We start from the raw sequence: 27,197 nt of genomic DNA on the forward strand, positions 1-27,197 counted from the left end.
GCACGACCGGGCGGGGGGTGGGTGAGGCTGAGGCGTGCTGGGGCCACCGGCACGTGGGAGGTGTGGGCTGGGAGTGGACTTGGCTCTGGCCTTGAGGGGAGCGGTGACCGGGGGGCAGCGGGGCAACAGACTGACTAGTGGGGTTCAGGAGAGGGCGTGGCGAGAGAAATAGAGTCCACACACTTTTGCTACAAGGTTCCCAGTAAGGAAAAGAAATCCTGGCAGGAACTGGAGGGGGGTGGGGCTAGAGAGTTACGACTTTTCCTTCCAGAAGGGAGGCTTCAGAGCAGTCTGTCTGTTCCTAAGAACACGGGGGTCAGTGAGCAGGCAGAGTTGTCCCAAAGGCCTTGGCGGGCCGGAGCGTGTGGACGGGGAGGTGGGCTCATCAGGGACACGTGGTGACGTGGAGAGGAAGGTGTGGCTGGACCGCAGGGTCCCCACGGCCCAGGTGAGCTGAGATGCCCGACCTCGCCCCACCGTCCCTGTTGCCCCCGCATTTCTTCACCTCCCGCAACCTTCCTTCTAGCCAAGCTCAAGGCTCCGTCTACAGCCACTGCGCCTCCTGCCCCTCCCATCTGAGACCCTCGGGCAGGCTTGTGTTGGGCCCCGTGTCCCTGTCCTAGCGTGCGGCACGGTGACGGTCACCAACGTCCGCTGCCTGACGGCTCCCGGCTCCTCCGCTGCCCTTGGAGGTCTGCCACCCGGAAAATGAGAGGGGTTGAGGGCAAACGTCCCCCAGCCGCCCAGCCCGCCTCACCTCTGGCCTCGCAGTCTTGGAAGGAGGCTGTGCCCTCGTGCTTGGTAAGTATCCCTCCTCCGCAGGGGAAGCAGCCCGTGCGCCCAGGCTCTGGCTGGTACGTGCCCACCGGGCAGGCTTGGCAGGGCCTGAAGCCATCCGGGGAGAAGAAGCCTGGGGAGCACTGACCTGGAAGTCAGAGGTCACGGCTCAGGCTGGCCGGAGGGGGCGCCTGGGTCCCGACCCTGCTCTCAGCCCTCCCCTGCCCTGGGGAAGGGCACTAAGGGGGTAGTGGGAAGGACCTGGCCCCAGTTTGGACGTTGCCAGTGGCTCAGGTGCTCTGGGACTTTGGCCGGGCCTGGCTTGACCCTTCCCACTGGCAAGAAGGGCTGCGGGTTAAAGAGCAGGTGGCCTTGCTGCTGAGCTGGGATGTGCGAGGTTGGAGGAGGTCACTTACATCAGAGGGGCTTCCCCCAGGGGAAGGACCACACTGTGCCCTCGCGAGAGGAACGGGGGCTCCAGGCTGGCACACCTTGTCTGTCTGCAGGGCTGGGCCGAGCAGAGGGAGGGGGCTTGTGAGGTCCCTGAGGGCCCCGCTGGGACGACGGGAGGGGACAGCACATCCAGAGGGAAGTCGGATGTAGAGGGCGCTCCAGCACTGAGGGAGGGGTGGGTGGGGGGCCCTCTCAGCCCAGACCCTGAAATCCCTGTTCCTACCAGTGGCTACTCTCTGCTCTCAAACAGTCACCTTCCTGCCAAGAGCAGAGGCCATACTCCTAGAGGGCACAGCCGGCCAGCCTGCAGAGACTCAGGGCTGGGCTCTGATCTCTCCTGTACCCCAGAGAAGGCTGGCTGTGGTCTCCGCTGTCCTAAGGATCTCACTCATCCACCTTCGTGGGCACACCTTTCCCCACCTGTTCTCTTGGGTGGTCCCCACGATGGCCTGGGAAGGGAGGCTGATGGGTGGGGGGTATGAGCCCATTTCACAGATGTGGTCATGTGAGGTGTAAGTGGAAAAGCTCTTTGTAAACCAAACTGTGCTTGGTAAATCAAAAAAGGGCTTTCCAAACCATCTACAGGGCAAACTGTAAAGTTCTTTATAGAGTACAGTTCTTGCCGAGTATGTGGGGCGCCCCGTAAAGCATTTCGACGATGAGGCAGTTCTCCGCACAACGTAATGTGTTTTGTCAACCGTGAAGCGCTATGTGCCTCTGCGACGGTAACCTGACCTGTAAGTGACCGAGTATTTGTAAACTGTCAAATCCTTTCTGAACCGCACGCTGCAATTTTCAAGTGCGCTAAGTACAGCCCGTGCTCGCCGGCACACAGACGCTACGGGTCTGAGGCGTCCTTTGTGAGTGCAGCGACGTGGAAGCCATACCGGGCTCTGCGAATGGCAAAGAACTTTACAGACTGTCACAAGGTACCGGGCCTTTGCTTTGGGGACCTCAGTGGAGACAGGAGGTACTCCCAGCACCCCCACCCCACCCCAACCCCTCCCTCCTGGGGGGGCCCGCACTCGCCTCCACATTCGGACACGTTGCGGGCACCAGCTAGGCCGAGCCCGTCGCTGCTGGGGCATGGCGTGCAGCTGAGTTGGCCGTCCCCGTCCTGGTAGGTCCCCGGGGCGCACGGCACACACTGGCCCGGCTCTCCGCTGAAGTGGGTGCCAGGCCCGCAGGCCACTGCAAAGGCAGAGTGGAGAGATCGCTGGTGGCAGAGGTGGGAGTGGTGGCTCTCGGGAGAGGTGGTCTCTCGGGCTCTGTCCTACCAGATAGGGTGCAGCCCTCGTCCCTGGGGCTCAAAGGGCCCGGAGGAGCCCAGACCCATCTCAGGAGAGAAGGAGCAAGGCGGCAACCATCTGTGAAGGCCCTGGAGGGCCTGGAGGCCTGACCCTGGTCTCGTGCCCCATCGTGGCTGCTCTGCTCAGGGTCCTGGGCAGACCCTTCCTCCTTGTCCTGCCCTTGGCCTGCGTACCAACTGCTTCCTGGGCATCCCTCATCCAAACCCATCTCTCCTCCCTTCCCCTTTCCTTCCTCACGTGGCGGGGTTGCCATCTGAGGAGATACGGGGTGGTGCAGAGGGCGTGGGGCGGGTGACAGAGGCAGGGGCAGGAAGGTCCGGTGGCTGAGGGTCGTCCAGGGATGGGGGGCTGAAGGGAGAGCCAGTGTGGTTGGCTGCACTGAGCAAACAAGCAAACCGGTGAGTAAGCAAACTGAGCAAATAAGGAGAAAGGGAGTGAATGTTTCTCTGGAGAAGATATTTAGAAAGAGAGAAGGTTAGGGGGCGCCTGGGTGGCGCAGTCGGTTAAGCGTCTGACTTCAGCCAGGTCATGATCTCGCGGTCCGTGAGTTCGAGCCCCGCGTCAGGCTCTGGGCTGATGGCTCGGAGCCTGGAACCTGTTTCCGATTCTGTGTTTCCCCCTCTCTCTGCCCCTCCCCCGTTCATGCTTTGTCTCTTTCTGTCCCAAAAATAAAAAAAAAATAAAGGTTAAAAAAAAAAAAAGAAAGAAGGTTAGAAAGAACCCTGAGAGGGGCGCCTGGGTGGCGCAGTCGGTTAAGCGTCCGACTTCAGCTCAGGTCACGATCTCGCGGTCCGTGAGTTCGAGCCCCACGTCGGGCTCTGGGCTGATGGCTCAGAGCCTGGAGCCTGTTTCCGATTCTGTGTCTCCCTCTCTCTCTGCCCCTCCCCCGTTCATGCTCTGTCTCTCTCTGTCCCCAAAATAAATAAACATTGAAAAAAAAATTAAAAAAAAAAAAAGAAAGAACCCTGAGAAACTGAACTGGAGGTTCAGTTGAACGGGTGTGAACTCATGGTTTTATAAAACACACACACGCACATGCACACGCACACACACACACGTGCACGCACGTGCACTCTGGTGTATACATCTGTATCTATGTAAATGTATCCATATGCTAATGTACGTGTGTATTTGCACACATATAGAAACCTATGCTTTCTAGTTCCGTCCAGTGGGAGGGCCTAGAAGCAATGACGCTCCAGAAGCAATGAGTACCCCACCTTTGGCTTTTCCATATCCTCTTTCTCCTTTAGGGGTCCAGGGGCCCTGACCGATTCCAAAGGGGCAGGGAAAGTCCAGGTTTTGTGCCAGAGAATCCTCAGTGAGTGACAGAGGCATGGGGCACGTCCCAAGGACGTGGGAGCCAGCCTGACGGGGCACCTATTGGCTACAATGGGGATGATCCGAGCACTGAGCTAAATAACGTTAGGAATGGATTACAACCCCTTGGGTAAAAGAAGAATCTCTAAGTCCGCACTGACATAAATACACAGCCACGCGGACACGCAGACAGATACATAAACGAGGGGGGAAGCAAAGCTCTTTCTTACGGGAGAACGCTAACTTATACACAGACAAGGGCCGGCAGGAATAGAGAATACCGCCTGGTAACCACTGTAGAGGAGGCTGATCTGGCAGGAGTTGCCACCGGGTGCGACGGCTGGTGGCTGGCGGGATGTCTGATGGGGAGCAGGATGTTGGTGTAAACTCAGACTACATCCCCAGAAAAACCCTCGTCAGTTACATACAGAAGGAAAAGGGTGAATTAAGGTGGAGGCGCCAGCCGTGGGCGGGGTCAGTGTCCTGTGCCTCCTGACGGGGGCGCTGAAGAGCAGGCGTCCAGCGCGAGTGGGGCTGGTCGCCGAAACGTGGGGCGCAGCCCGGTAGCACTTGGGGACAGCAGGGGCAGGAGGCGCAGGGAAAGAGCAAGAAACTGGTCCAGAATGAAGGAATCCGGGGAGACAGGACGCTAAGTGTGGAGGACGGGGGCGTTGTGGGAAGAGCGGGTGAAATGTAACGGGTGTGTGGCCCGGATGGTGGTGTAAGGGTCACACACGCACACGCCCCAGAGGGCGCGACGCAGCACACGGGGGAATCGGGATGAGGAGAACACGGAAGTCCCCTGTTCTGCCTGGCGATATTTCTGAACGTGTGAATGATTTCAGAATGAGCTATTACAAATAAAAGAGTGACATCACGAAGGCCGTGGTCCTCCCTCCCTGTCCGCTCCTCCCTTCCCCCCACGCTCCTAAGCCCCGCCTCTCCTCCACCGGCTCCCCAATTCATCTCTGTGGCCCAGCCTATGCTTCGTGCTCCAGATTCCCGGCTCCGACCGCCCATTCGACGTCTTTGCGAGGACTTGGATGCGCCTGAGCACAGGAGGACAGACAGAACACGTGTCTCCACCAGCCCCTCCGCCCCAAGTTCCCCACGGTGCCCTGGAAGCCTCTCCCCTCCTCCCCCCCGCACAGCTGCCCCCCCCCCAGAGTGCACTCGCAATGCGCCTCATTCCTTCCTGGCCTGCTGCCAGGCCCCGATCCCCGTTCCAGGCTCTGCCGGCTCCCACTGGGCCTCCTCTCTCTGGTCCTCCCACCGGGAAGCCTTCTCCTGATGAGAGAGCGGGTAAGGCTGCTCCCCTGCTTGGTCAGGTCACCTGCGGCCTGGGCCTGGGCCCCAGCTGGCTGCCCTGGCCGAGCTCCCGCTGGGGGCCTGGCCTCGCCTGCTCCCTGCAGTTGGTGCCCCCTGAAGCTGGTGCCCCCGAAGCTGGTGCCCCCTGAAGCTGGTGCTCCCCGCAGCTGGTGCCCCCTGAAGCTGGTGCTCCCCGCAGCTGGTGCCCCCTGAAGCCGGTGCTCCCCGCAGCGGGTGCCGCACTCGGGGCGGCCTCGGCCTCCTGTGCATCCTTGCTCTGCTGCTCCTTTGCCCTCAGCTCCTACGCGGCCTCCGCTGGGAAGCCTTCTCTAGCCACACGGACTTGTCCTCACGCCCCCCCCTGCCCCTTCACTGTGGCCGTGCCAGCCTGTGCTCTCCCTGTCCCACCCGTCCTCAGGATTATGGCGAGGGTCAGATGTACAAATGTCTGCCCGGCAAGAGCCTTGCCCAGGGGGCGGCACCAGGGGAACGTTCCTCAAACGACAGCCATGATGACGAGCACGACCGTGCTTCTCTCTGGCAGGCTTCTGCATCCGACTGTCCCCTCCCGAGGCATCTGTTTACCCAGGCCACCCGTGGAAGGAAGGGCAGAGGGAGTTTGCCCAGTGGGCATCCCAGTGGCCACGGGCAGGGACGCACCGCATTTCCCGTCCTGTAGCACCTGGCCCGTGCTGCACGCCCCCGGGCCCTCGGCCGGCCACTGGGCCATCGCGTACTCTGTGCCTGCGACCTGGATGGAGAACAGCTGTCGGCCGATGGACCTCCGCAGAGTCTTGATGGCGGCCTGTAAGCTCTGCTCCGCGCGCTTCCGCATGCAGTCGGCCTCGCAGGTGTCTGCAGGGGCGGGAGGGACGGTCACTCACAGCCCCTCGGGACTGCGTCTTCCCGAGCTGCCCCTCTGCCAGGACTCTGCCGAGGGCACAGGCTCGCAGCGGCCGCAGGCCCCCTTGTTGCGTCCACCTGACAGATGAGGAGACGGAGGAGGATCCGACAGGTAGGACCTTCCCCAGGCCGTCCAGCAGGCCTCCGCCACTGCGATGCGTCACCTCCCTAGGGCACGGCTCACGGACGGGCGCCCCTCCCTGCCACTCAAACAGCCTTGAGGCCGCCACTGTTCCCAGGATGACATCCAGCTCTCTGGCCTTGAACCCAAGGCCCCTCGTGGTGGGGTCCCCACCCACCGCACCAGCCCTGGCCCCCAGTCCTCCGACACCCACCGTGGACTCCACTTTCTGCCCTGCCCTGCTTGCTGCTTCCTGAACACATTCCATTCTCTCTGACCTCTGTGCCTTTGCCCGTTCCATTCCCTCTGCCCGAAGGCCATTGCCTGCTACCTTTTCCACTGGATCTTTGATTTCAAGCCCTGATTCACACGGCGCCTCTTCTGGGAGGACCTCCCGGGCTCCTCTCTCGGGGAGACACCTCAGCTCTGTGCCCCCCACCCCGGGGGTCTCCCTTGGCACCGGGTAGTTTGTGTGTGCGTCGGCCTCCCCGTGGCTGGGGGTGCTGCTAGCGTGAGGACCTTGGTCTGGTTCCTCTCACTGCCCTGGGCCTCCTCTCCCACCCCGGGCTACAGGCAGCCGTTTTAAGGACCCGGCGCCGACCCGCACCAGTCCCCCCATCTGCCTGGCTGGGCCTCTACGTCCAGGAGCCGTGGCTCTGGGGGGAGCCCGGACCCCGCCAGCCCCCCGCATCCTCTGTCCCCGCTCCGGCCTTCAGGAGCCTCACCCACCTGAGGCCTCGTCCGTCTTTGCCTCCACCTCGAACTCCGCCGTGATGTGGGTCACCTCCTTGGATGGGGACTTCCGGCCACGGCGCCTCTTCTTGGAGGAGTCACACTTGAAGTTCACAAAGGTCACGTGGCAGTTTTCTGGACAAAGAAGGGACCGCCGTGGCAAAGGTGGCACAGGGCAGGAAGCAGGGTCCTCCCGAGCCCCGCGCGCAGATCGCCACCGGCGAGGCTCCCGCTTCGCCTAACGGCCTGTGGTGCGGATGGGGAAACTGAGGCCGGAGAGGGCCAGGCTGGCTCCGGGTCTCACGCGGGGCTGGTGGCTGAGCCAGGCCCCGCACCAGCCATTCTGAGTCCGTCAAACCGCTGCAGGCGGAGACACCTGGCGTACTCGCTTCGTGGAGCCGTGCCGCTCAGTTCCCTGGGGCCCGGCCCGGGTCGGGGCTGTTTGAGCGCCGGGCTCTGTTAGGTTTGGGAAGGAGTCCTAAGGTGTTCGGGAATCTCGGTGGAAACAGAGCTGGGATGCTTTTCGCCTGCGCTCTTCTTGTCGGGCTTTCCCTACACTAACCCCTGACCCCCCTGGGGTCAGAAGCCTGGAACGTCCTTCTTGGCCTCCCTCATTCAAGGATGAGCCACTGCCTGACTCCCACGAGGCCTTCTGGACGCAATCAGGCTGCACTTGCCCTGGGGGAGCTCATCTAACCCACTCCAGGTGGGGCAGGGGCAACGGGCCCCGGGGATGCTGGGGGACCTGAATTTTCCACTCAAATGCCCGCCTTCTTCCCGAGGGACACCACCACTGCCTCTGGTGCTTCAGGCATGGCTCCTGGGGCTCAGGGACCGTGATGGGGAGGACAAGGAGAGGCCCCCACACTTGAAGCCCAGCCCCACTGGCCGCTGGGCTCCCAGCTCCCAGGCACGGGGACCCCCGCCACCCCCGTGTGGGTCAGTGCCATGGCCGCCCACTCACCCAGCAGCGGCTGCCTCGGGGCCTCCTTTGGTGGCTCCTGGCTGTGGGCCCAGAGGCGGCACCTGGCATCTCGGATCTTGAAACGGGCCTTCTGCCTGATGGAGGCAGGCGCACCTGGGGAAAGCCCAGACCCCCCCCTGGTGGCGGCCTCTCCTGCAGGCAGGGAGGTGGTGGGGCCGCGGGCTACACAGGGGGCCGCCGGTGGGACAGATCCACGGGGAGCTGGGGCTGGGGAGCCTCCACTGCCTCATTTCTCTCCCCGCGAGGCCTGAAGAAGGTGGGCGTGTGGACGGCGGGGTCAAACTCAAGCCAGGGGCCACCCAGCCAGGGGTCTCCTGTGGAGGAGGAGAGGGAGGCCTCCCGCCTCCTCCCCCATCAGCACGGCCGGGGCACGTGGCTCATGCTGTTGGGTTAGAACAGGAAAGAGAGGGAAGCAACGAAGGGAAGCGGGGTTTGGAATAACACAGGTGCCCCAAACTGCTGATTCCTTTAAGGAGCCAACCACAGCTGCTGGTACTGAAGAATCCTACAATCGCAGATACTCAGACTCACATCCTGTGTGTGTGAAATGCACACAGAAGCCCCCATATCATTGAATTCCACATCCCGAATGGGAAAAGCTGCTGGAGACAACCTCCTGCGCCTGCCGGGCCGCCCGGGACCTGGCTGGTGGGTCCCAAGGGGCGTGGGAGGGGGCTGGGCCTCCAGTACTGCCGGGACCTCGTGCTCACAGCACCCGTGAGTCACTTCACTGAAACGGAGCCTGAGACCCATAGGCTCCTAGCACCTCGGGGTCACTGGAGCTGCGAACCAGAGCCTCCGAGCTGGAAGGGCCCTTCCCTCCGCGGCTTGCTGCCCCTGGGCTGGGACTCAGCCCGCAGACCAGTTGCTTGTAGGTCCCAGCACTGCTCTCAGCCCCCCCAGGACCCTGGACCGTGCGGGGCAGGCCCCCGGCCAGGAAGCTCTTCCCCGGGCAGCGCCCCTCCCTCTCGCCCCAGTGTGGTGCTGGACGCCAAGTCCAGGGCTCACCCGGGCACGGGCAGCACGGACAGGCCGGGGGTACCTGAGCAGCTGGGGCCAGCGCTGGAGCTGGTGCTGTTTCGCTTCTGTGGCGTCTTGGCCTGGAGACCCGGGACGCCGCAGCTCAGGCTGTAGCTGTTTTCCGAGTCTGCGGAGAGGCCGGTGGCCAGATGGGCTTGGGTGCCCCCCACCTCCCCGCCAGGGGCCCCTGATCGTAGAGGTCTCAGAGAGATCGCTCTGGGTAAGTGGCTGGGCGGGAACGAGCCCGCCACACTTGTTGGGAGGGAGGGATGCCGTGGCCCCCGGAGAACCAGCCAGTGGGCCGGGATCACTCGGCGATCAAGGCCGGGGGTGGGGTGGGGGGGGTGGGTTCATTCCTAGGTTGGGCTCTTTCCTGGAGAACGGAAGGGAGCAGGGGCTGCACCTCAGGGAAGGAGCCCCCCACTCCCTCATCCCCTCCCGGGGACGGCCTCAGGTTACCTGGCACGAAGAGTGAGTGGGCGGGGCAGAACAGGGAGCACCTCTCCACGCCGCCCACCCTGCTGCAGGACAGCTGGGCCCAGGTTGAGGCTTTGGCCCGGGAAAGGCACCTGCCGGTCTCTGAGGAGAGGGAAGACATAAGAGCAGGTCGGAGGGGGCCAGGGTGGAGGCTTTCTGGAGGCCCTGCCCCTGAACGTGGACCATCAGGGGCTCCCACCACACCTCTGCCCCGTGGCCAGACCTCGGTGGGAAGGGGCTGGGGGATGGCAGGGTCCGTCCTCCCTCTGACCAGTCCAGGCCGTCTGTGGCAAGGGTCACGCCGCTGGCCTGGGCCGGAGGGCGGGGCTGGATTCTCTAGGGCAGGTGCCCGTGCCCCTCTGAGTAAGGGAAGAGCTGACAGTGGAACAGGCTTCGTGGCAGTGACTGACCTCGAAGCACGTGAGGTCGTGGTCACTGGGAGCCCCTCTCCGGGGCAGCCGCTGGATGCGGCCATCAGGTGTCTAAAGATGTCCCCCAAATTAAGCCCCCCAGAGTTTCTCATGTGATTTTTAATCTTTTGAGGATGACAAAAGTCCCCAGACTCCCAGGAGACTGACAGGTCTGCAGCCACGGTAAAATCGGAACAGATTTCGTGGACAACAAACTGGTCGGTGACCACTGGCTGAGATGAACACGCGTCTGGAAGCGTCGCACCCAGTGTCTGTCACCAGCGGTCGAGCTGCTCCAGCCAACAGGCTGAAACAGGGGACGTAGCCGGAAAAATAAGCTGAGAGGGGAAACTGCCCATCTGGATGGTCTCCGACATGTGGCTGAACATTTTCAAGGAGTCTTAGAAAGTAAATAATCTAGAAATGCAAACAAACCCCTGGCGCTCCAGGTAAAACCCCAAATAAATACAAGACCAAAGAATCAAGAACCTTCAAATAAAACCCCCTGCAGAAGAACCGATGTTCACGCTGGTTAACACGCAGCGGGACAAGCATCGGCAAACTTCCAGGGGAGACGTCAGCCCCCAATCGTTCCCCGGACTGTCTCTAAATTCCTAAAGGGAACCGTCACTGACTCTGGCGAACGGCAACACTGCCTTCTTGTCCTCACGGGGGTCGCTCGTTGGGAGAGGCAGACCATCCTGGCCCCGAGCATCCTGTGTGTTCTTGCGGGGACGCTGAGGATGCAGAGTCCCCGGACAATTTCTCAGGGTCGTGTTTGCCTCCAGCAGCCTCAGGGATGAGGGAACATCTCCCCCTGGAGAAGCAGCAGGCTGGCTCTGTTCCCTCCCTCGGCTGCGATGCAAGGTCTCTACCTGCACGGCGTCAAGGGCGCAGATGGGACGTGGGGGTGGGCGAAGGGGAACCCACACAAATGTGCTCTTCCTGCTGGTTGGCATGCTGTGTACAGAAGTCCTTCGTCTCTGGCCCAAGGGCTCCAGGACTTCCAGAACTTTCCTGGCGCCCTGAAGCAGCAGCAGCCTAGCTCACTAGCTGTATGTGGGCAGAATCTCTGACCCCACCACGTGCACCACTGAGACCACCATCACAGAATGCCAAAGCCCAGAGAAAAGCTTAAAGTCGCCACCTAACAAGCAAGAGGGAAGGCAAACCGACCGGTGGTAAGTGGGGGGGAAAAAAAAGAAAGAAAGAAAGAAAGAAAGAAAAAGTATCGTTAAAGTAAGGATGTCAGGTTGTGGGAGAACACGAAAGAAGTAGGAAGAGACAGCTCTGAAAGTGGGCGAGAAGTTGCAGAAGGCGTGGCGGCCGTGACCTTGATTTGCTCTGGTCTACTGAATCAACCACTCAAGAAGCGAGACTCTGACAAGCCTCGGCTCTTTCCCAACTTCCAACCTGCGACCGCTCCTTGGGGGCCGTTATCAGAAGACAGCCCTCCCTTCTGTGGGTCAAAGCCCCTACCCGGGTAGTGGGGCAGGATCTCCTCCACAAATGGAACTGCCAGCTAAAAATATGCCTAAATATAATACACCTGAACAATACCTGTGAGGTTACTTTTACAAGTCCCTGAAAATTCTCCTACATAATTCAAATTATAGCTGATAGGAGCCTTAATATACCCGTATTACGTGTGACTCACCAACAGGACCCCAGGGCGCCTGGGTGGCTCAGTTGGTTAAGTCTCTGACTTTGGCTCAGGTCACGATCTCGTGGTTCATGAGTTTGAGTCCTCTCTGCTGTCAGCATAGAGCCTGCTTCGTTCGGGTCCTCTGTCTCCCTCTCGCTACCCCTCCCTCTCTCAAAAATTAATAAACATTAAAAAGATTTAAAAAACCAGGATCCCTGGGGCAAAGCTTCCACAACATCAGTAGAACAAATGGAACAGAGTCCAGGAAGAGTCCAGACTGAGTGTTCCCAGACTGCCACACGCATACGTATTTTTTGGTATGAACACGCAAAAGTTAGGCCATGCTCTCAGGACGCAAGGTCAACAGCATGGCAAACATCTATGGCCAAGGCGTGTCCTCCCTGCCTCGGGGCAAGGCCTTGGCTAAAGCAGTTGGAGCATCTTTAGGTCTTGTCCCAGAATCACCTTTAATCCAAGGGTACCACATGCAGTATGATCCCCACCGTGAACCGGGAGCACCCGGTATTTTTTCTGCTTGTCACTGAACTAATTATGGTATCTGGTTCCTTTATCCTTCTCATGTTACCACTGAGCAACTCCTACCCCTTCCTGAGGAGGAAACTCATCTTTGGGTGTCTGTACTTCAGAAGCGTTCATATCCAGAACAGATCTTTTGGACATTCCAAGCCAAACCCTGACTTAATATCGTTTGTTGAAGGCACCTGTCTTAAAAAATGAAGAGATTTAAAAATTCATATGGAAATTCAAGGTAAGTTTAAGGACAGCCAGATCAATCGTGAACACCAAAAGACTAAGTTGGAAGACTCTCACGTCATGATTTAAAAACTTACTAGAAAGCTACATTAATCAAGACAGTGGGCTACAGACATAAGACAAACAGATCAATGGAAAAGACAGTCCAGAACTAGACCCACACATTTACAGCCAATCGATTTCAAGAGGATGGCAAAGTCATTCAGTGGGGAAAAAGAATGGTCTCGACAACTGGCACGGTGACATCTGGATATCCAGACACAAAAGAATGACGCTGGATCCCTATCTCACACCGTACAAAAACTAATGCGCCGTGGATCAAAGACCTAAGGGCTACAATGCTAAAGCTTTTTAGAAGAAAACAGGTGTAGATCTTTGGGATTTACGAAGATTGGATTATGCCGTGGTTTCTTAAAAATGACATCCAAATCACGAGTGGCCAAAGGAAACAAATAGGTAGATTGGACTTTATGAAAATTGTGCTTTACGAGCCTTTGTGCTTCAAAAGACACCACCAAGAGAATGAAAAGACAATTCACAGAATGGGGAAAATTCCTCGCTAATCCTATATCTGGTGAGAATACACGTAGATTATATGTAGATCTCTTATAACCGAATAATAAAGACAAACAGCACAGTTACAAAATGGGCAAGAGATCTGAATAGACATTTCTTGAAAGAAGATCTACAAACAGCCAACAAGCACATGAAAAGGTGCTCAACACCATTAGCCGTCAGGGAAATCCAAACCACAATGAGAAAGCGTTTTGCCCCCACGGGGATGGCTATAATCAAAAAGTCAGAAAATAACAAGTGTGGGTGAGGATGTGGAGAAACTGGAACCTTACCCACTGCTGGTGGGTGTCAAATGGTGAAGCTTCTTTGGAAAACAGGCTGGCAGTCCCTCAAAAGTTAAACCCAGCGTTACCGCACGACCCAGCCATTCTCCCCCTAGGCATATACACAAGGAAAGTGAAAACATATGGTCACACAGAAATGTGCACATGACTATTTACAGCAGTATTGTTCATAACGGCCCCAAACTGGAAATAGCCCGAATGCCCATCAACAGATGAATGGATAAATAAAATGTGGTATAACCATACAATGGACCATAACTGGGCAATAAAAAGGAACAAAGCAGTGACACAGGCTACAACATGGGTGAACCTTGAAAACATGAGGCTAAATGAAATAACAAGTCACAAGTCGCAAGAGGCCACATGGCACACGATTCCACTTATCAAGTGTCCAGAATTGGTGAATCCACAGAGACAAAAGTAGACGGTGGTTGCCTATGGCTGGGGGTTGACTGCTATGGGCACAGGGTTTCCTTTCGGGACAGTGATGAAGACGTTCTAAAATGGCCTGTGGCTGCACCGCCCTGTGATTCTCCTAAACACCGCTGAGCTGTGCGCTAAATGGGGGAATTGGATGGCATGGGAATGATATCTCAATAAAGCTGTCGATAAAAACAAAAAACGAGGGGCGCCTGGGTGGCGCAGTCGGTTACGCGTCTGACTTCAGCCAGGTCACGATCTCGTGGTCCGTGAGTTCGAGCCCCGCGTCGGGCTCTGGGCTGATGGCTCAGAGCCTGGAGCCTGCTTCCGATTCTGTGTCTCCCTCTCTCTCTGCCCCTCCCCCCGTTCATGCTCTGTCTCTCTCTGTCCCCAAAATAAATAAACATTGAAAAAAAAATTAAAAAAAAAAATAAAAACAAAAAACGAAAGGAAGAGAGACAATACTAAGGCCGGACACACAAGAACGGTCCGGGCTGGAATCAAGCCCTTAAGGGACTCACGCTGGCTCTGGCGGCCAAGCCTGTGGCCCGCTCTAGGGCCTGCGGAATTGTTACCGATAAAGGGTGGATAGGTAAACGGATAGCTGTGGCGTTCGACTTAGCAGTGCTTTGGAAACAGAGAGGTTTCCTGCCCGTAACCGAAACGCGGAGGCCCACAGTACGAGGGATGAAAGTCAGAGGAAATGCTTCCGGGATCACCACGCTGAATGGGCTGCTCTGACCGTGATCCCTAGGCCAGGACTTCCGACAGTGCAGAGAGGCGCATCCGTGGAGAGGCGCGGGGATTCCAGCACAGGCACACGACGTTTGCCTGCCTGCCTGCTCTGAAAAGGGGCCAAGCGGGACAGTGGTGTGGCAAGCTCCCTGAGGGTACCATCTGGCGAGCCAGGACGGCCCCCTGGAACCACCAGACGGCCTCATATGGACGTGCGCTAACGTTTTCTTCAAGATAGCTCGTCTCAGTAGGGACAAACCAACCGGCTGTGGTGGCAGACGACGTGGTGAGAAACTCTCCCAGGACAGCGCAGGACTGGAACCAAACCCTCGGGGACCCCTTGGGCATCCCCAAGTGGATTTTATGGGTTATACATGTGTGCTCATAATAACCACGTTTCCTTTCTGAATGAACCAAAGCAGTTGCTTGTTGGAAAAAAACCCAGCACTCGTAGGAGCTAAAATATACTAGACCTTGTGTTCCTTATTTGGGACATTCCGACTCATTTATTTAGAAATACGCAGACAGCTTTTTACTGGGAGGGTTATTCGTAAATCACTCAGAAGGTTCACTGGCTTTTTACCCTGTATCTTTGGGGGAAAACAGAGGTGGATTTTTCAGAACTTACTACAAAGTTCACAACTGACAGCTCTTGAACTGGGTGGGGTTCCTGAGAAGCTCCAGAAGCTGGTTGCACACAAACCAGCGACACCCCAAGATGCTCGGGACAGGTAGCAGCGGTTACGAAGCTCTCGCCTAAGACCACTGGGATGAGTTCTCCCTGATGCTTGCAACCACCGTTTTCCACACACTCCGTTACACGCCTTTGGGCTTCGTCTTTGGGTCACGCTTTCCCACCTGATGCATTTAAGGTTATACACTTTTGATTTACCCTATCACGCTTCCTTTGCCAATGATAACTGGCCTGGCTCCTGGCCTTGCTACTGACAGCCACCATCGTAATTCTTGAGATCAGTCCTCCCAAACTATAGCCGGGGAAACGGATACCGAAAAGCAGGATAAAGTGAGTTACGCGTGCCTTGTTAATTACGCCCCTCTTTGTAGACCATACAGAGAAGAGAAGGAGGACGCCCTTGTGCTGGGAGAGGTGGATTCTGCTATCTGGCAACATAACCGACTGGCTATCACCACCCAACACCCACAGACAGTATCCCTCCAGCCCCCCGGAGGTGGAGCCCATCTCTTGTATGGGATCTGGCTCGTCAGCGCCACCCAGGACCGCAAGCTGACTGTTCTGCGGGGCTCTCGGACTGTCCCGAGTGAGTGGCTCTCCCCACCCCTCGGTGAACGCCGCCTTCTTGCGAATCATCTGAAGCTAGAGCACCCTTCCGAGAGACACCAACAGCACCTGGTGGAGCTGATCATGGAGGCCGTCGGTCCCACGAGTAGGAATCGGACAGCTCCAAGTGGTCATCGAAGACGTGCCCCTCGTGTTGGGTGACAATAACACAGTCACGGCATGGTGCGGGGGGCAGGACGAACCAGTCTGTCTTCCCGGTGCAAGCCGTCGTGGGTAACAGGAAGACCCTGGATTTTCTTTTGGCCACCGTGGGGGTGTGTCACTGCCAGCCCTTCACTCTGAACCTGGACAGGCAGCAGAGGTGCTGGGACAACCCCCATTGCGGTAATGAGGGAAAGCAGCCTGAACGCCGAGGGTGGCCTCGGGGAGTTGGTGGAACCAGTTTTCTTGGTCAGCCCCGGGAACTCTTAGATCACGGGTCTGGAGGGCCTTCCGGCACCTTCCAACAAGGTTACGTTGGTTCGTGTCAGTCACCCCACATCTAGCGTCCAGAATGCTAACTGCTTCTACGTCGTCACCGTGGTCCTGGCAGATGACTTAAGGTACAGGAACGGGATAAGATCCCACGGACTGACAGTGACAGACAGTCAGACCCCCGATGACCCTTTGTGGGGGGTCGGCGGCAGCGTGAGGACCTAGACAAGCCCCCGCGGCCTCTCCTGCAGCGCTGACGGAGGGCGGGGCGGCCGGAAGGGTGCTGAGAATAAAAGTGTCCCTTCCCCCTTCCCTAGGGAAAGCCTGCTGGCCCGCAGCTTTGGTAACAAGTAAACGCCAGGCCTGGCAGGACCCTAACCAGTCAGTAGACACGTCTCTGAAAGCCAATCCATGCACGACCGCCCCAGGCTTGGAGATTCAGCCATCGGGCGGCAGATTCACTCAGTGATCAGTCTACCAAGGCTGGAGTCAACCCATTCTTCCTCAGTACGCAGCACAAGCCATGTCCCGGGTCACTTACCGCCCAATCCTTCGTCTCCAGCACAGCCCCTAACGGGCTCCCCCCTGCAACTCAGGACGAGACCAGCGGTCCGCTTTGCTCACCAAGACTGCCTGAACAGCACAGCATTCTTTACTTAAGCGAGCAACACATTCACCCTTTCGGTATCAGATGCCGAGTGACGGTATCCATTCTTTAATACGTTCACTCATTCGTTCAGCAAGTATTTACTGAGCACTTTCAACTGCCAGGCTCTGTTCTAGGCGCTGGGGATTCAGCGGCGAACAAGACAGGAATATGTGCTCAGCCGCGTAAAGTGCGCATGCGTCTGGTGGTGGGAAGCCCGATGACAGAAAAAGCAAAGTGGGGAGGCAGGGGGGCGGGAGGGGGGCGGAGGTGCTCAGGGAAGGCCGCCCAGAGCAGACAGCTACAGGGGCGAGGAGCCTCCAGGCCAAGAGGGGAGCACGGGCACAGTCACGTCAGTTGGGGGGGTCGAGGTCACTGAGGCTGGCATGGGGCGAATGAGGGCGAGGGCAGAAGGCCACCAGGCCAGGGTGTAGAAGCCTCTGGGCCACCCTAAGAACTCCAGTTTTGCTTCCGCTTGGAGAGGGGTCCTGGAGGGCTCTGAGCAGGGAGGGACACACCCCGAGTCAGGTTTAAAAGGCTCGCTCTGACTACCCCGGGCATGTTAGAGCACCGCGGGGCAGGGATCCGAGAGCCGTTTCGGGGCCGTGGCCCCAGCACCCAGAACAGGCCTGGTGCCTAGTGGGCAATCATGTGCTCGTAAAACCAGAGAATGTGGGGGGTTGTCCAGAGTTCAGCCCAGAGCTGCCCCGTCTCTGGCGCAAGTCAGCGGAGGACACGGGAACCCCACGCTCTCTGGGAGCCCACCTCCCTTCCTGTGCCGGACGCTGTGGGGCTGGTGGCCTGGGCAGGTGGCGGGGATGCCAAGGCCCAGGTGCTCCCCTCCGGGCCCTGGTGCCGCTGCAGCCCGAGTAACCAGCCCCTCCCCTCTCCCAGCTTCCTGGGCAGGACAAGGGGGGGCCTCAAGCTGCATGCTCTGAGCCCCGGGCCTTCACCTTGGTGACCCCTCCCCCCCCCGCAGGTCCGCTTCTGTGCCTTTGACGCACCCCAAGTGTGCCCTCTTCCGCAAGCCCCGCATCCCAGGCGAGGTCGCCCGTGCGGCTCGCCCCGCCCTGACAGGCCCCTGCCCCTCCCGCCCAGGCCCCGGGTGGAAGGGGGGAAGCCAGCGCCCAGGCCCTCCTCGTGGGTCCCCACTCACCCACACAGTCCTTCCGGTTCCAGTGGAGCCGCCTCCCCGGGGGACAGACGCATTCGTAGCTGCCCTTGGTGTTGACGCAGCCCTGGTCGCAGCTCCCGTTGTTCACGCTGCACTCGTCCACGTCTGCAAGCGCAGGTGGGGGTGAGGGCGGGAGGCTGGCAGGGCAGTGCCGCCCAGGACGAGAGGGCCGAGGATCCCGACCCCGACGACAGCCCGACACCGTCCTCGGATGCAGACGTGCGGCCGCACGCGTCACACGCGGGAGCGCGCACACACGCGGACGCCGGCCCACGTCCCTCCCCCGCCGGGGACCGTAGCGGTTTGCTGAACTTGAGCGTCTGTGCCCAGACTGGGGGGGAGGGCAGAGGCGGCACAAAATTAAAGTGCCAAGCAGGTCTCGTGGGGCCGGGTCGTGAGGCTTCTCTTACCAGGGCCGCTCCCTCCTGGACCCCGGGCCCCAGTGTCAGGGAAGCCGCCTCCGAGGCCCTTCCTTCGCTGACCACCAAGGAACCAAGACCCCCCCGGAGATGGGGACGGGCTGGGCCACACTCACACTGGGGTGCCTGGCTCTGAGCATCTGGGTGGCCGGGATTTGGGCAGTGGCAGGCCCAGGGGAGCTAGTGCCCAGGTTTTGCGGGGTCCCTCCAGAAGAATCTGCAGCCCACCCCAGGAGTCAGCCCTGTGCCCGATCATGTCGCTGTCTGACCCCATCCCACCCGCAGAGCCGCCCAGCAGAGGGAGTGTGGTCACAGGAAGTGAGGCCCCTAGGACCTCGGGGCCATTCTGATCTCTTCCCACCTTCACCTGCCGCCCTGCGCCTCTCTAAGTCCCATCGTCTATAGCTAAGCACATCTAGAACCTTCCCCTTCTCTGGACGCCCCCCCCCCCCCACCACCACTTCGCCCGAGCTCTGGAGCTCTGGCTCCCATGCCTGGAGTTGCCTCCCTATTGGTGCCCTGGATTCCTCTCTCCCAAACGCGTGGCAGCTAGTGACCTCGTTGCACGGACATGGCCATGTCACACCCCTACTCAAACCCTCCAACAGTCTCTCATCGCCCTGGGGGTAAAACCCAAGTCACCTCCAGGGCTCACCAAGCCTTGCCTCCTCCCTGCCTGCGTCTCCCACCACGTTCTCCTTCCCTCACGGGGCTCTACCGGCTGCTTCTTGGCCCCTCGCTGCTGCCTCGGTGACTTTGCACATGCTGATCCTTCTGGCCTGCTTCCTTCACCTTGTGCCAGACACCTCTCCTTTAGGGTCCCCCCGCCGTCTCCACACACCTCCCTTCTCTGTCGTCACCCTCTCCCGCTGGAACGAGCCACCCGTGGGATTCTCTGTGTGGCAGTCATCCCCGATCCGGACCGAGGTCCCCTGGAGCTGCCATCCGCAGGCCTGAGGCCACAGCCTGGCAGAGGCCGGCCCCCTTAGTGGACGCTGGCCGCTCCCTCCCCCATCCTCCACTCTGCTCCTGGCTGAGCCCCTCTGCCCCCCAGCCCCCAGCCTTGCTTAGGTCCCCTCCCGGCCCTCCGGAGTCAAGGTCAGGGTTAGGGTGTGGGGCGCAGCGTGGGTGGCCGTGTGGCCAGGCGCGTGCCTCGGGGGGGAGGTGGCCCTGGCGGGCGGGCTGCAGACCTCCGCAGTGGGTTGTCCCGTAGAGTATGTAGCCGCGGTGACACAGGCACTGGAAGCTGCCCGGGGAGTTGATACAGATGTGGTCGCAGGTCCTCTCGAAGGAGCACTCGTCGATGTCTGTGTGGCCACAGGGAGACAAAGTCCAGGGAGGAGTTTCAGGGGGATGGGCACAGCCTGTCACTCGACGGTCACCCAGTGTATGTCTGTACACAGAGTCCCTGAGGCTCCGTGCACAGCCGATCCGTGGCGTCAGCCTTCTCGTCAAGGCCCCATTTTCTACTTTATCTCCGCCAACCTCACGCTTCCATCTGCCGTCTTTTCTGGAGGTGGGCAGGGTAGAAATACTTTGACCACAAGGTATTATTACGAATCTCTGCTATTTTAACATCTCACGTTCAGTTGTGGTTGGTATTTAATCCGCATCTGCAGGGGAGTGACAGAGGCTTGCCTGAGGATACACATGAGCTGGGACATGAAGCCCGGACCTCTTGGGTGCCGACCAAAGTGTGTTTTCCTATTCACTTCAAGATGTCTCTTGAGACAGTAAGGAAAACAGCCCGAACAGAAGGGGGTATGCCACTCATGAGGGATAACAAGGTAGCCTTGACACTATGTGAAATTTGATCCTGAGCTTCCTGGTGGCCAGAGTAAAAAAGGAAAAAGGGTCACAGAGTGCTTGTTATCGGACAGGAAGGAAGAATGAACCACATGCTCATAGGAGACAAGCCTGTCCTGGCCAAAAATTCTGAGGAAAATGGCTCTCGTGGGATAGCTGACGGGGCTCCTGAGGGCCAAACAGACACTGACCCACCTCTCCATGGGCACCGTTCACTCTTGGAGTACACTGAATGTGACCACACATATTGATGATACACACGTGTTTGTAATAATTCCAGCAGAAGTGAGGAATCGCACTGTGGGTGCTCCAAGGAGGATATGATCCCTCCCTGCAGCAGAATCTGGGAGGATCTCCTGGTACTTGTGGCATCTGGGCTGGGCCTTGAAGGATGGGACTAACTCGGAAGTTAGGAAGGGGAGTGGGGGAAGGGTACTCCAAGCGGCTGGGAGGGGGGAACGAGGCACCAGGGGACTATGTGGAACTCAGGGGGGTGGGGAGGGGTGTCTGAGGTCCCCATCCCAAGGGCCGGAGTGCCAGGCAAAGGAAGGCAGGCTCCTCCCTGCTGGAGCTGGGGAGCCCAGGCTGGCGCCGGAGCAGGGCTGGGAAGTGGCCGGAGCCCCAGGGCCTCAGAGAGGGGGGCCTGGTAGAGGGTGGAGGGGACTGGCTGGAACCCAGAGGCAGACGCCTCATCGCCTCCTCTCGGCAGCTGCCCACCTCTCTCGTGGGACGGCTGGGGGTACAAAGTCAAGGGCTCTCCCTGAGCCCTCCACAGACCTCGGCAAGGCAGATGGAGAAACTAAGTCCGAGCGTAGAGGAGCCTGGACAGGTGCTGTGCTCCCAACAGGCCTCACGCCCTGAGAGGAAGATAGAACCCGGAGATCCACCGAGGGAGGAGGAGGCGGAGCCTGGGAGGGGACTTGCCGGGCTCGGGTCACATGATAGGCTGGCGACAAGCCAGCCCCGGCCCCTCCCTCACCAGCCTTCCTCGGTGCCCTTGGGAGAGCACAGCCCTCGCCCCTCATGGCAGCGCGCTGCCCCAGGGCCAGCCTTGAGCCCCACTAACAGGCAGGAGATAGAAGCCCTACGGCCTGACTCAGCGGTGTGCAGCTTGCCACAGAGGAAAGGACTGGTCTGCAAGAGTCACTGATGATGAAACTGAGCCACGTTCCTGCCACACAGGACACCCTGGCTACTCCCCCTGTACTTTCTCCCAAAGCCGGCCCCCGGGACACCCCTGTCTTCTCAATGACCTCATACAGTGCCACAGGGCTCCTTACGGCTCCCCAAACTCTCCTTGGGTGGGTTTACCTCCCTGGCTTCTCCAGGAAAATGCCTATTCATCACTGTCCCCTCCACCAGGAAGTCTTCCCCGACTACTCTCTCCACTGCCCATCCTCTGGGCTCTCCCTGCAGCCCGGAAGTCTCCTGGACTCGTGCTGGGCTGTGATGCTTGGCTTCTGCCCAGGCCTGTCATCACCCCATTGGCTCCTTGCAGGCACCCGGGAACCCTAAGGAAGGACTGCAGGAAAGTGTAATGTGCCCTGCCTTCCAGCAGGTGGTAGCATCGCACCTCCGAAGCCTCCGAAGGAGGCCACAGGGATGTGGGGTGGAGCTTCTGAGCTCTGCCTGGACTCACTGTGACCCCCCTGCCCCCCACTCCCATCCCCAGGGGCATGTGCAGATGCCTCTCCGGGCCTCAGTTTCCCATCCATAAAGGGACAGGTTGGCCTGGGTGGTTTCTGAGGGTCCCCAGAGTCCTGAAGGACAGAGAAGGCGGGGGCGGGGGGGCAGGTGCACATGCTGGGAATGGGAAATCCACAGCTGCTCTCTCACAACAGCAGGGCTGATGAACCTGGCCCTGGGCCTCTGCTCCTAGGAGCCTGCATAAGCCCGAGGTGGGCGGGACAAGGACGGGGTGTCCCGGGGCGCACGGGAGGCTCACCTTGGCACGTCCGCTCATCGGTCAGCAGCTTGTAGCCCTTCCGGCAGCCACACTCGAAGCTGCCCACGGTGTTGCGGCAGAAGTGGTCACAGCCTCCGTTGTTGGCCAGGCACTCGTTGATGTCTGCGGGGACCAAGCAGGCGGGGCAAGGCGGGTGGGCTTGGCCACCAGGTGGGGGGACAGTTCGTCTCGGCTCCTGACTGCCGATGGCCCCCCATCTGAGCACGGCGAGCGAGGGGCCTGGCTCACGGCAGTGGGGGTCAGGAGGATGAGTCATCCCGCCTCCCCCAGACTGGGCATTCGTGGCATAGAAGGGAGAGGAGTGACGTGTGCTGTGCCCGGCAAGGTGACAGGGACGATGACGTCCACCGTGTCCTTCCACGTGCACATTTGGGGCGTCAGTGCGGCCTGGAGCAGGCTGGCTGCTTCCCGATGGCCGTGACCTTGGGCGAGCTACTGCCCCTGGAGCCTTGGCTCCCCGGCTGTAAGACAAGGGTCAGAAGCACACCTTGGAAGGACACCATGAGGATTAAATGACAGTCCTGGGGGCTGGGGGCTGGTGCTTAGGGAGGGCTCAGTCAACAATTTGTAGCTTTAATGCCCCTGCTTTACTGATGGGAAACGGAGGCTTAGAAAGGTAACTGTGTTCGACGGGGGGGGGGGGGGGGGGGGGGGTGCTAACGTCCCCGGTTCTTGCCTGTTGGTCTAAGTGGATTCTTTACTCATCACTTAACCAGCTGTGGCTTTACCCTAAAGGTCACCGGGCCCAACCCTGTGCAATAAAGGGCCCTTCCCAAACATCCCTGCCAGTTGGCCTCTGCTTGCATACCTCTGGTGATGGAGGGCTTTCTCCTTCACAGCATGCCTGTTGGCTGATGCATCACCAGCTCCTCCCTGACTCCTGCGAGTTCCCTCCTGCCTCCCCTGCCCTGCTTCTCTGGGTTTTGTTCTCTGGACTCCAGGCCAGCCCGGCAGACTGTGTCATCAGAGACCTCGTCCCTGAGGTCTCTTCTTGGTCCAAAGTTCCTCTTGGGCCCTGACCCCAAGGCTCCCCATGCTGACATGACCCAGCAAGCAGTAACAGATGATTTTCAGAATGGTGTTTTCACCCTGGATCGCAGGGGGTGAAAGGAAGTGATGGAAAACAGAAAGGACTTCTCTGTGTTGGCCAAAGGCCACATCTCTGCAGAGTGGCTGACTCAGACTCCAGCTATCGCTGAGTCTGTCCTGAATGTGAGGGCCCAGGTGCTCCTGTCCCATGAGCAAGGTCCATCTGCCCCCTTTGTGCCGAGCCCCATGGAGGAGACTCCGTCCCATCTCAGCGGCTCCAAATCTCAGATGGAGCCTCACTTCTTCTTCCTCAAACCAAACAAGCTGGACCTGACACGTGCAGAAAGTCCTACAGCAGTGCTCCCGCAGAGTGCTCTCAGACAACAAGATAAAACCCAAGTGTGGCCCAGGACACTAGGAGAAGGAGGCTCTTATAGACAGCAAGGCTGAGGGGCCAGGCCTGGGGCGGGGGGGGGGTTGCTCAGTCGGTTAGGCGTCTGACTCTTGATTTCGGCTCAGGTCACGATGGCACGATTTGTGGGATCGAGCCCCACAATGGGGCTCCGAGCTAACAGCACAGCACCCGCTTGAGATTCTCTCTCCCTCTCTCTCTGCCCCTCCCCTGCTCTCATGTGCTCACATACATACTCTCTCTCTCAAAATAAATAACCTTAAAAAAAAAAAAAAAGACGGCAAGGCTGCAACCCTCCCACCCCCGGCAGGCAGTTCTCAGAGCCTCTGGGAGGAGGCTGGCACAACACGGGGGCCCAGCGAGCCTGGCAGGGGCGGACCCCAGAGCTGCTTTTCCGGGGAGCCCCCGTGGGAACCGCCTCTGAGGAGTGCAGGACACCCAGTGGGCGTGTCCCTGCATCTCCTTGCCCTTGGTTGCCCCCCTCTCCATGCACCCCCACCCCAGACACCCATTCTGTTTGCAAAATCTGGTGACTCTGGCACAGGGAGGAGGCAGAGGAGGGGAACCGGAGGTGGTCCCCACTAAGTGAGGCCCGCGGTTCGGCCTGCCTGGCCCTGACTCCTGCTGTGCCACCTCCTGGGTGACTTCACCCCTCTAAATACAGTAGGTGCTGTATACGTGCGCAGCGAGATGATCGCTCACAACAATCTCAGCTCCGGACAGCTCTGTACACGCCCATGTTCCAGGAACAAAAATGCCCAAGGGTAAGGCTGCCCAGACCCCACCGTAGGTAGTCGGATCCTCTGGGGGGGTCCCTGCACCTACTGGGTGCAACCTCATGCTGGTGACCGGGCCAAGCGCTTTGTGGCAAGGCCTTGTGTGATCGTCAAAACGACCGGGGGACCAGATCCCCTGTTTTACGGGGGGGCGGGGGTCACAGCTACACGCAAGAGCCAGCTTGGAGCCCAGCTCCAGCTGTCTCCAAAGACGAGCCTTCTCCAGCGCACCGTGCTGGCCCTGCGGCCTCCAGAGAAAGCAGACATCAAGTCCATTTGAGGGCCTGTCCAGGGCAGAGGCTTGGACATCTCTCTTGTCCTCTCCCCCTGGGGATTATAGGAAGATGGGGAAATTTCTTCAAAACATTTTTTTAGTGTTTATTTATTTTCGAGAGAAAGAGTCAGACTGTGAGCAGGGGAGGGGCAGAGGGAGAGGGAGACAGAATCCGAAGCAGGCTGCAGGCTCTGAGCAAGCCGTCAGCACAGAGCCCGATGCGGGGCTCGAACCCACAGACTGTGAGATCGTGACCTGAGCCGAAGTCGATGCTTAACCGACTGAGCCACCCAGGCACCCAGGAAGATGGCAGGAGAGTGGAGGCCCGTCTCGGCTCTGACCCAGGGAACTGTGTGATCCTGGGCAGGGAAAGGCACCTCTCTGAGCCTCAGGTTCCCCATCTGTGAACTGGGCTGCCAACAGGCGCCTCTCACAGACGGAATCTGCAGACAGGGTCTGCCTCTTCAGGAATGCCTCAGGGCTTCTGGAACCCCCAGCCCCATCCCTATCCCCATCTGGGCCTGTCGGCTGAGGGGCTGTCACAGCAACCAGACAGGCCGTGGGAGGCACGCTTGCTTGAGGCCAGGCTGGTGGAGAGGCTGCCTGGGGGTCCGAGTGGGCGAAGTGCCCCCGGCTCTAGCCCGAGATGCAGTCACGCAGAGGCCCTGGACCTTCATTCTGACGGGCCTCCGCCCCTCTAAGGCTCCTCTCCCTCTTCACCCTGCCCCCACCTCCACCAGGCAGCCAGCAGTCTGTACCTGTTTACAAGTCTTCTGTGGCCGCGGGTCATCCCAGGACGAAGGCCCAGCCCTGTTTGCAGGCCCTCCCCTTGGCCTCCTCGGCCCGGATGCTCTGCCCTCCTCTTTCTGTGTACTTGACTTCTGCTTTGGTGGCCCAGACTCCGGCTGCCTCACTCGGGGCAGCCCCCACCGCAGCTTGGGAACCACCACCTCTCTAGGAAGACTTTGCTGACGTTCCCTTCATCAGTGTGGGCTGTCCCCTTGTCATGGGACCTGGCCTCGGCGGGGGGCGGCCAGAGGGCCCTGAGGACACAGATGGGGAATGTGGCTCCCGTCTGGAGCCCCAGGGCCCAGCAAGAGGCTGCACAGAGTGTATTCGCTGATGAATGACGAATGAATGAGTTACGGTGGTTAAGAGCAGGGCTCTTGAGGGCCTTGGGCCATCAAGTAGAACTTTCAGCCGTATCAGCAATGTTCAAGCATCAGTGGGAGGGGGCACAGCCTGGAAACCCAGGGGCCATGTGGGGGGCTTGTGGGTGGGAGTGGGCTGGTGTCACCCTAGAGCAGCCTCATGGGGAGGGCAAGCCGCTGGGCTGGGCTCGCTGGGCAGAGTGAGGGAGAAGAGGAAACAGGTGGTGGGTGGGCATTCTTCGGGCTGTTCTGGAAGGTGTTGGGAGGAGGGCCTGGTGTCTCTGAGGAAATCCGGGCTCCAGCTCAGGGAGTTGAGGCTCCAGACCTCCCTCCTCTCAGAAGAGCCCATTAGCAAGGTGCCCCCCTTCCCAATATCAAACAGGTGCAGCACCAAACAGGGGGCCTTGAGATTGGACCCCTGCCGTGCCCACACTGTTGAAAACAAAGCTGGGGGCAAATCCTTCAGACAACTCCACAGCCCTCATGTTTCAGGCAGGACCCCCCTCCACTCCCCTCTTCTATGCCGGTCTCCACATGCCCCTGTGACCCCTGTGTGCTCAGGGCTTTCAGCTCTGGATTTTCCAAGACCTCTGTTACCTTTACCCTCTAGTCACTGGTCTTGCTTCACCATGGCTTTTGGCTTCCAGAACACACTAAACCTTTGAAATCACTCCTTTGATATCCCCTTCTGGGCCCGGGCCAACGCCAGGGCGTGCACGCCCACCGAGGAGCCAAAGCCCCGGGGCCGGGGATTCCCAGCCGGCCGGTCCTGCCAGGTGCCCGCGCCCTGACCTGCACCTCACCGGTGGCCCCGGAGAACTCGGGCCGTGAGCACGAGGCTCTGGGACCCCAAATCCTGGGGTCTGGAGGTCAGCGTTTGTTCTCCAGTGTTCCCTGAGTTGAAGACGTCATGATGCTCATCACATCGGGCAGTTCTAGACCCATGCCAGTCCTGAAATGCCAACTTGTACGACAACATCCGGACTGCTCTGCTTACCGCCGCTGCCTCCGCCTGGTCCAAGCCGGGTGGTCTCCAGCCCGGGTGACGACAGCAGCTGCCTCACTGCTCCTCCAGACCCCGCTCAGAGCCCCGTCCAAGCAGTGGTCAGGGACCGGCTCAAAACACAACCCCGGGCCCGTGCTGCCCTGTTCGGTGGTGTCTGGGGGTCGCCAAGGCTCAAGGGATACAGGGCCGAGCCCTCCCCGGCACACAGGCCCCGCGGCATCTGGCCTGGCCTCCCCCGCATCTCACAGACCGGGGCGCACAAGATGTCTTTGGGGCCTTAAAGCCCTTGGCCTCTGCACGGCCGCCCCCGTGCTGCTGGAAACGCGGCCCGGTAGCGCCTCTCCCCGCGCCCTCCCCGCCCGGGTGTGGGGCAGGCTCCGGTCCTCAGTCTTCTGCCGGGCGGTACGCCATCCAGCACCCAGCGGTCTGTAATACACGTTCATCTCGGTGATTTTAAAAGCTGAAAAGCTGTCTTTTGCATTCGATAGAACGGGAGGCGGAGCGGCCTGACTTTACCCTCTTCAGCCCCAGCTCAAAGGGCACGGGGCCAGGC

General features: G+C 59.6%; 1 protein-coding gene across 3 annotated transcripts in view; it reads right to left on the bottom strand.

The window, feature by feature from the left end:
* SCUBE1 (signal peptide, CUB domain and EGF like domain containing 1) overlaps positions 1-27,197 on the bottom strand; it is a 136,688-nt gene that overhangs the window by 12,546 nt on the left and 96,945 nt on the right. For all 3 annotated transcript variants that reach the window (XM_023257570.2, XM_023257571.2, XM_023257572.2), the window contains 10 exons: positions 21,976-22,098; positions 19,415-19,531; positions 17,788-17,910; positions 9,389-9,508; positions 8,952-9,056; positions 7,889-8,002; positions 6,922-7,059; positions 5,829-6,023; positions 2,260-2,421; positions 758-925 (listed from right to left, as the gene is read on the bottom strand). In XM_023257570.2, the coding sequence (XP_023113338.2) occupies positions 758-925; positions 2,260-2,421; positions 5,829-6,023; positions 6,922-7,059; positions 7,889-8,002; positions 8,952-9,056; positions 9,389-9,508; positions 17,788-17,910; positions 19,415-19,531; positions 21,976-22,098 (1,365 nt within the window). The remainder of the gene's footprint in view (positions 1-757; positions 926-2,259; positions 2,422-5,828; positions 6,024-6,921; positions 7,060-7,888; positions 8,003-8,951; positions 9,057-9,388; positions 9,509-17,787; positions 17,911-19,414; positions 19,532-21,975; positions 22,099-27,197) is intronic.

The sequence above is a fragment of the Felis catus genome, chromosome B4 (genome assembly GCF_018350175.1).
Source record: "Felis catus isolate Fca126 chromosome B4, F.catus_Fca126_mat1.0, whole genome shotgun sequence".
In the NCBI taxonomy this organism is placed as follows: domain Eukaryota; kingdom Metazoa; phylum Chordata; class Mammalia; order Carnivora; family Felidae; genus Felis; species Felis catus.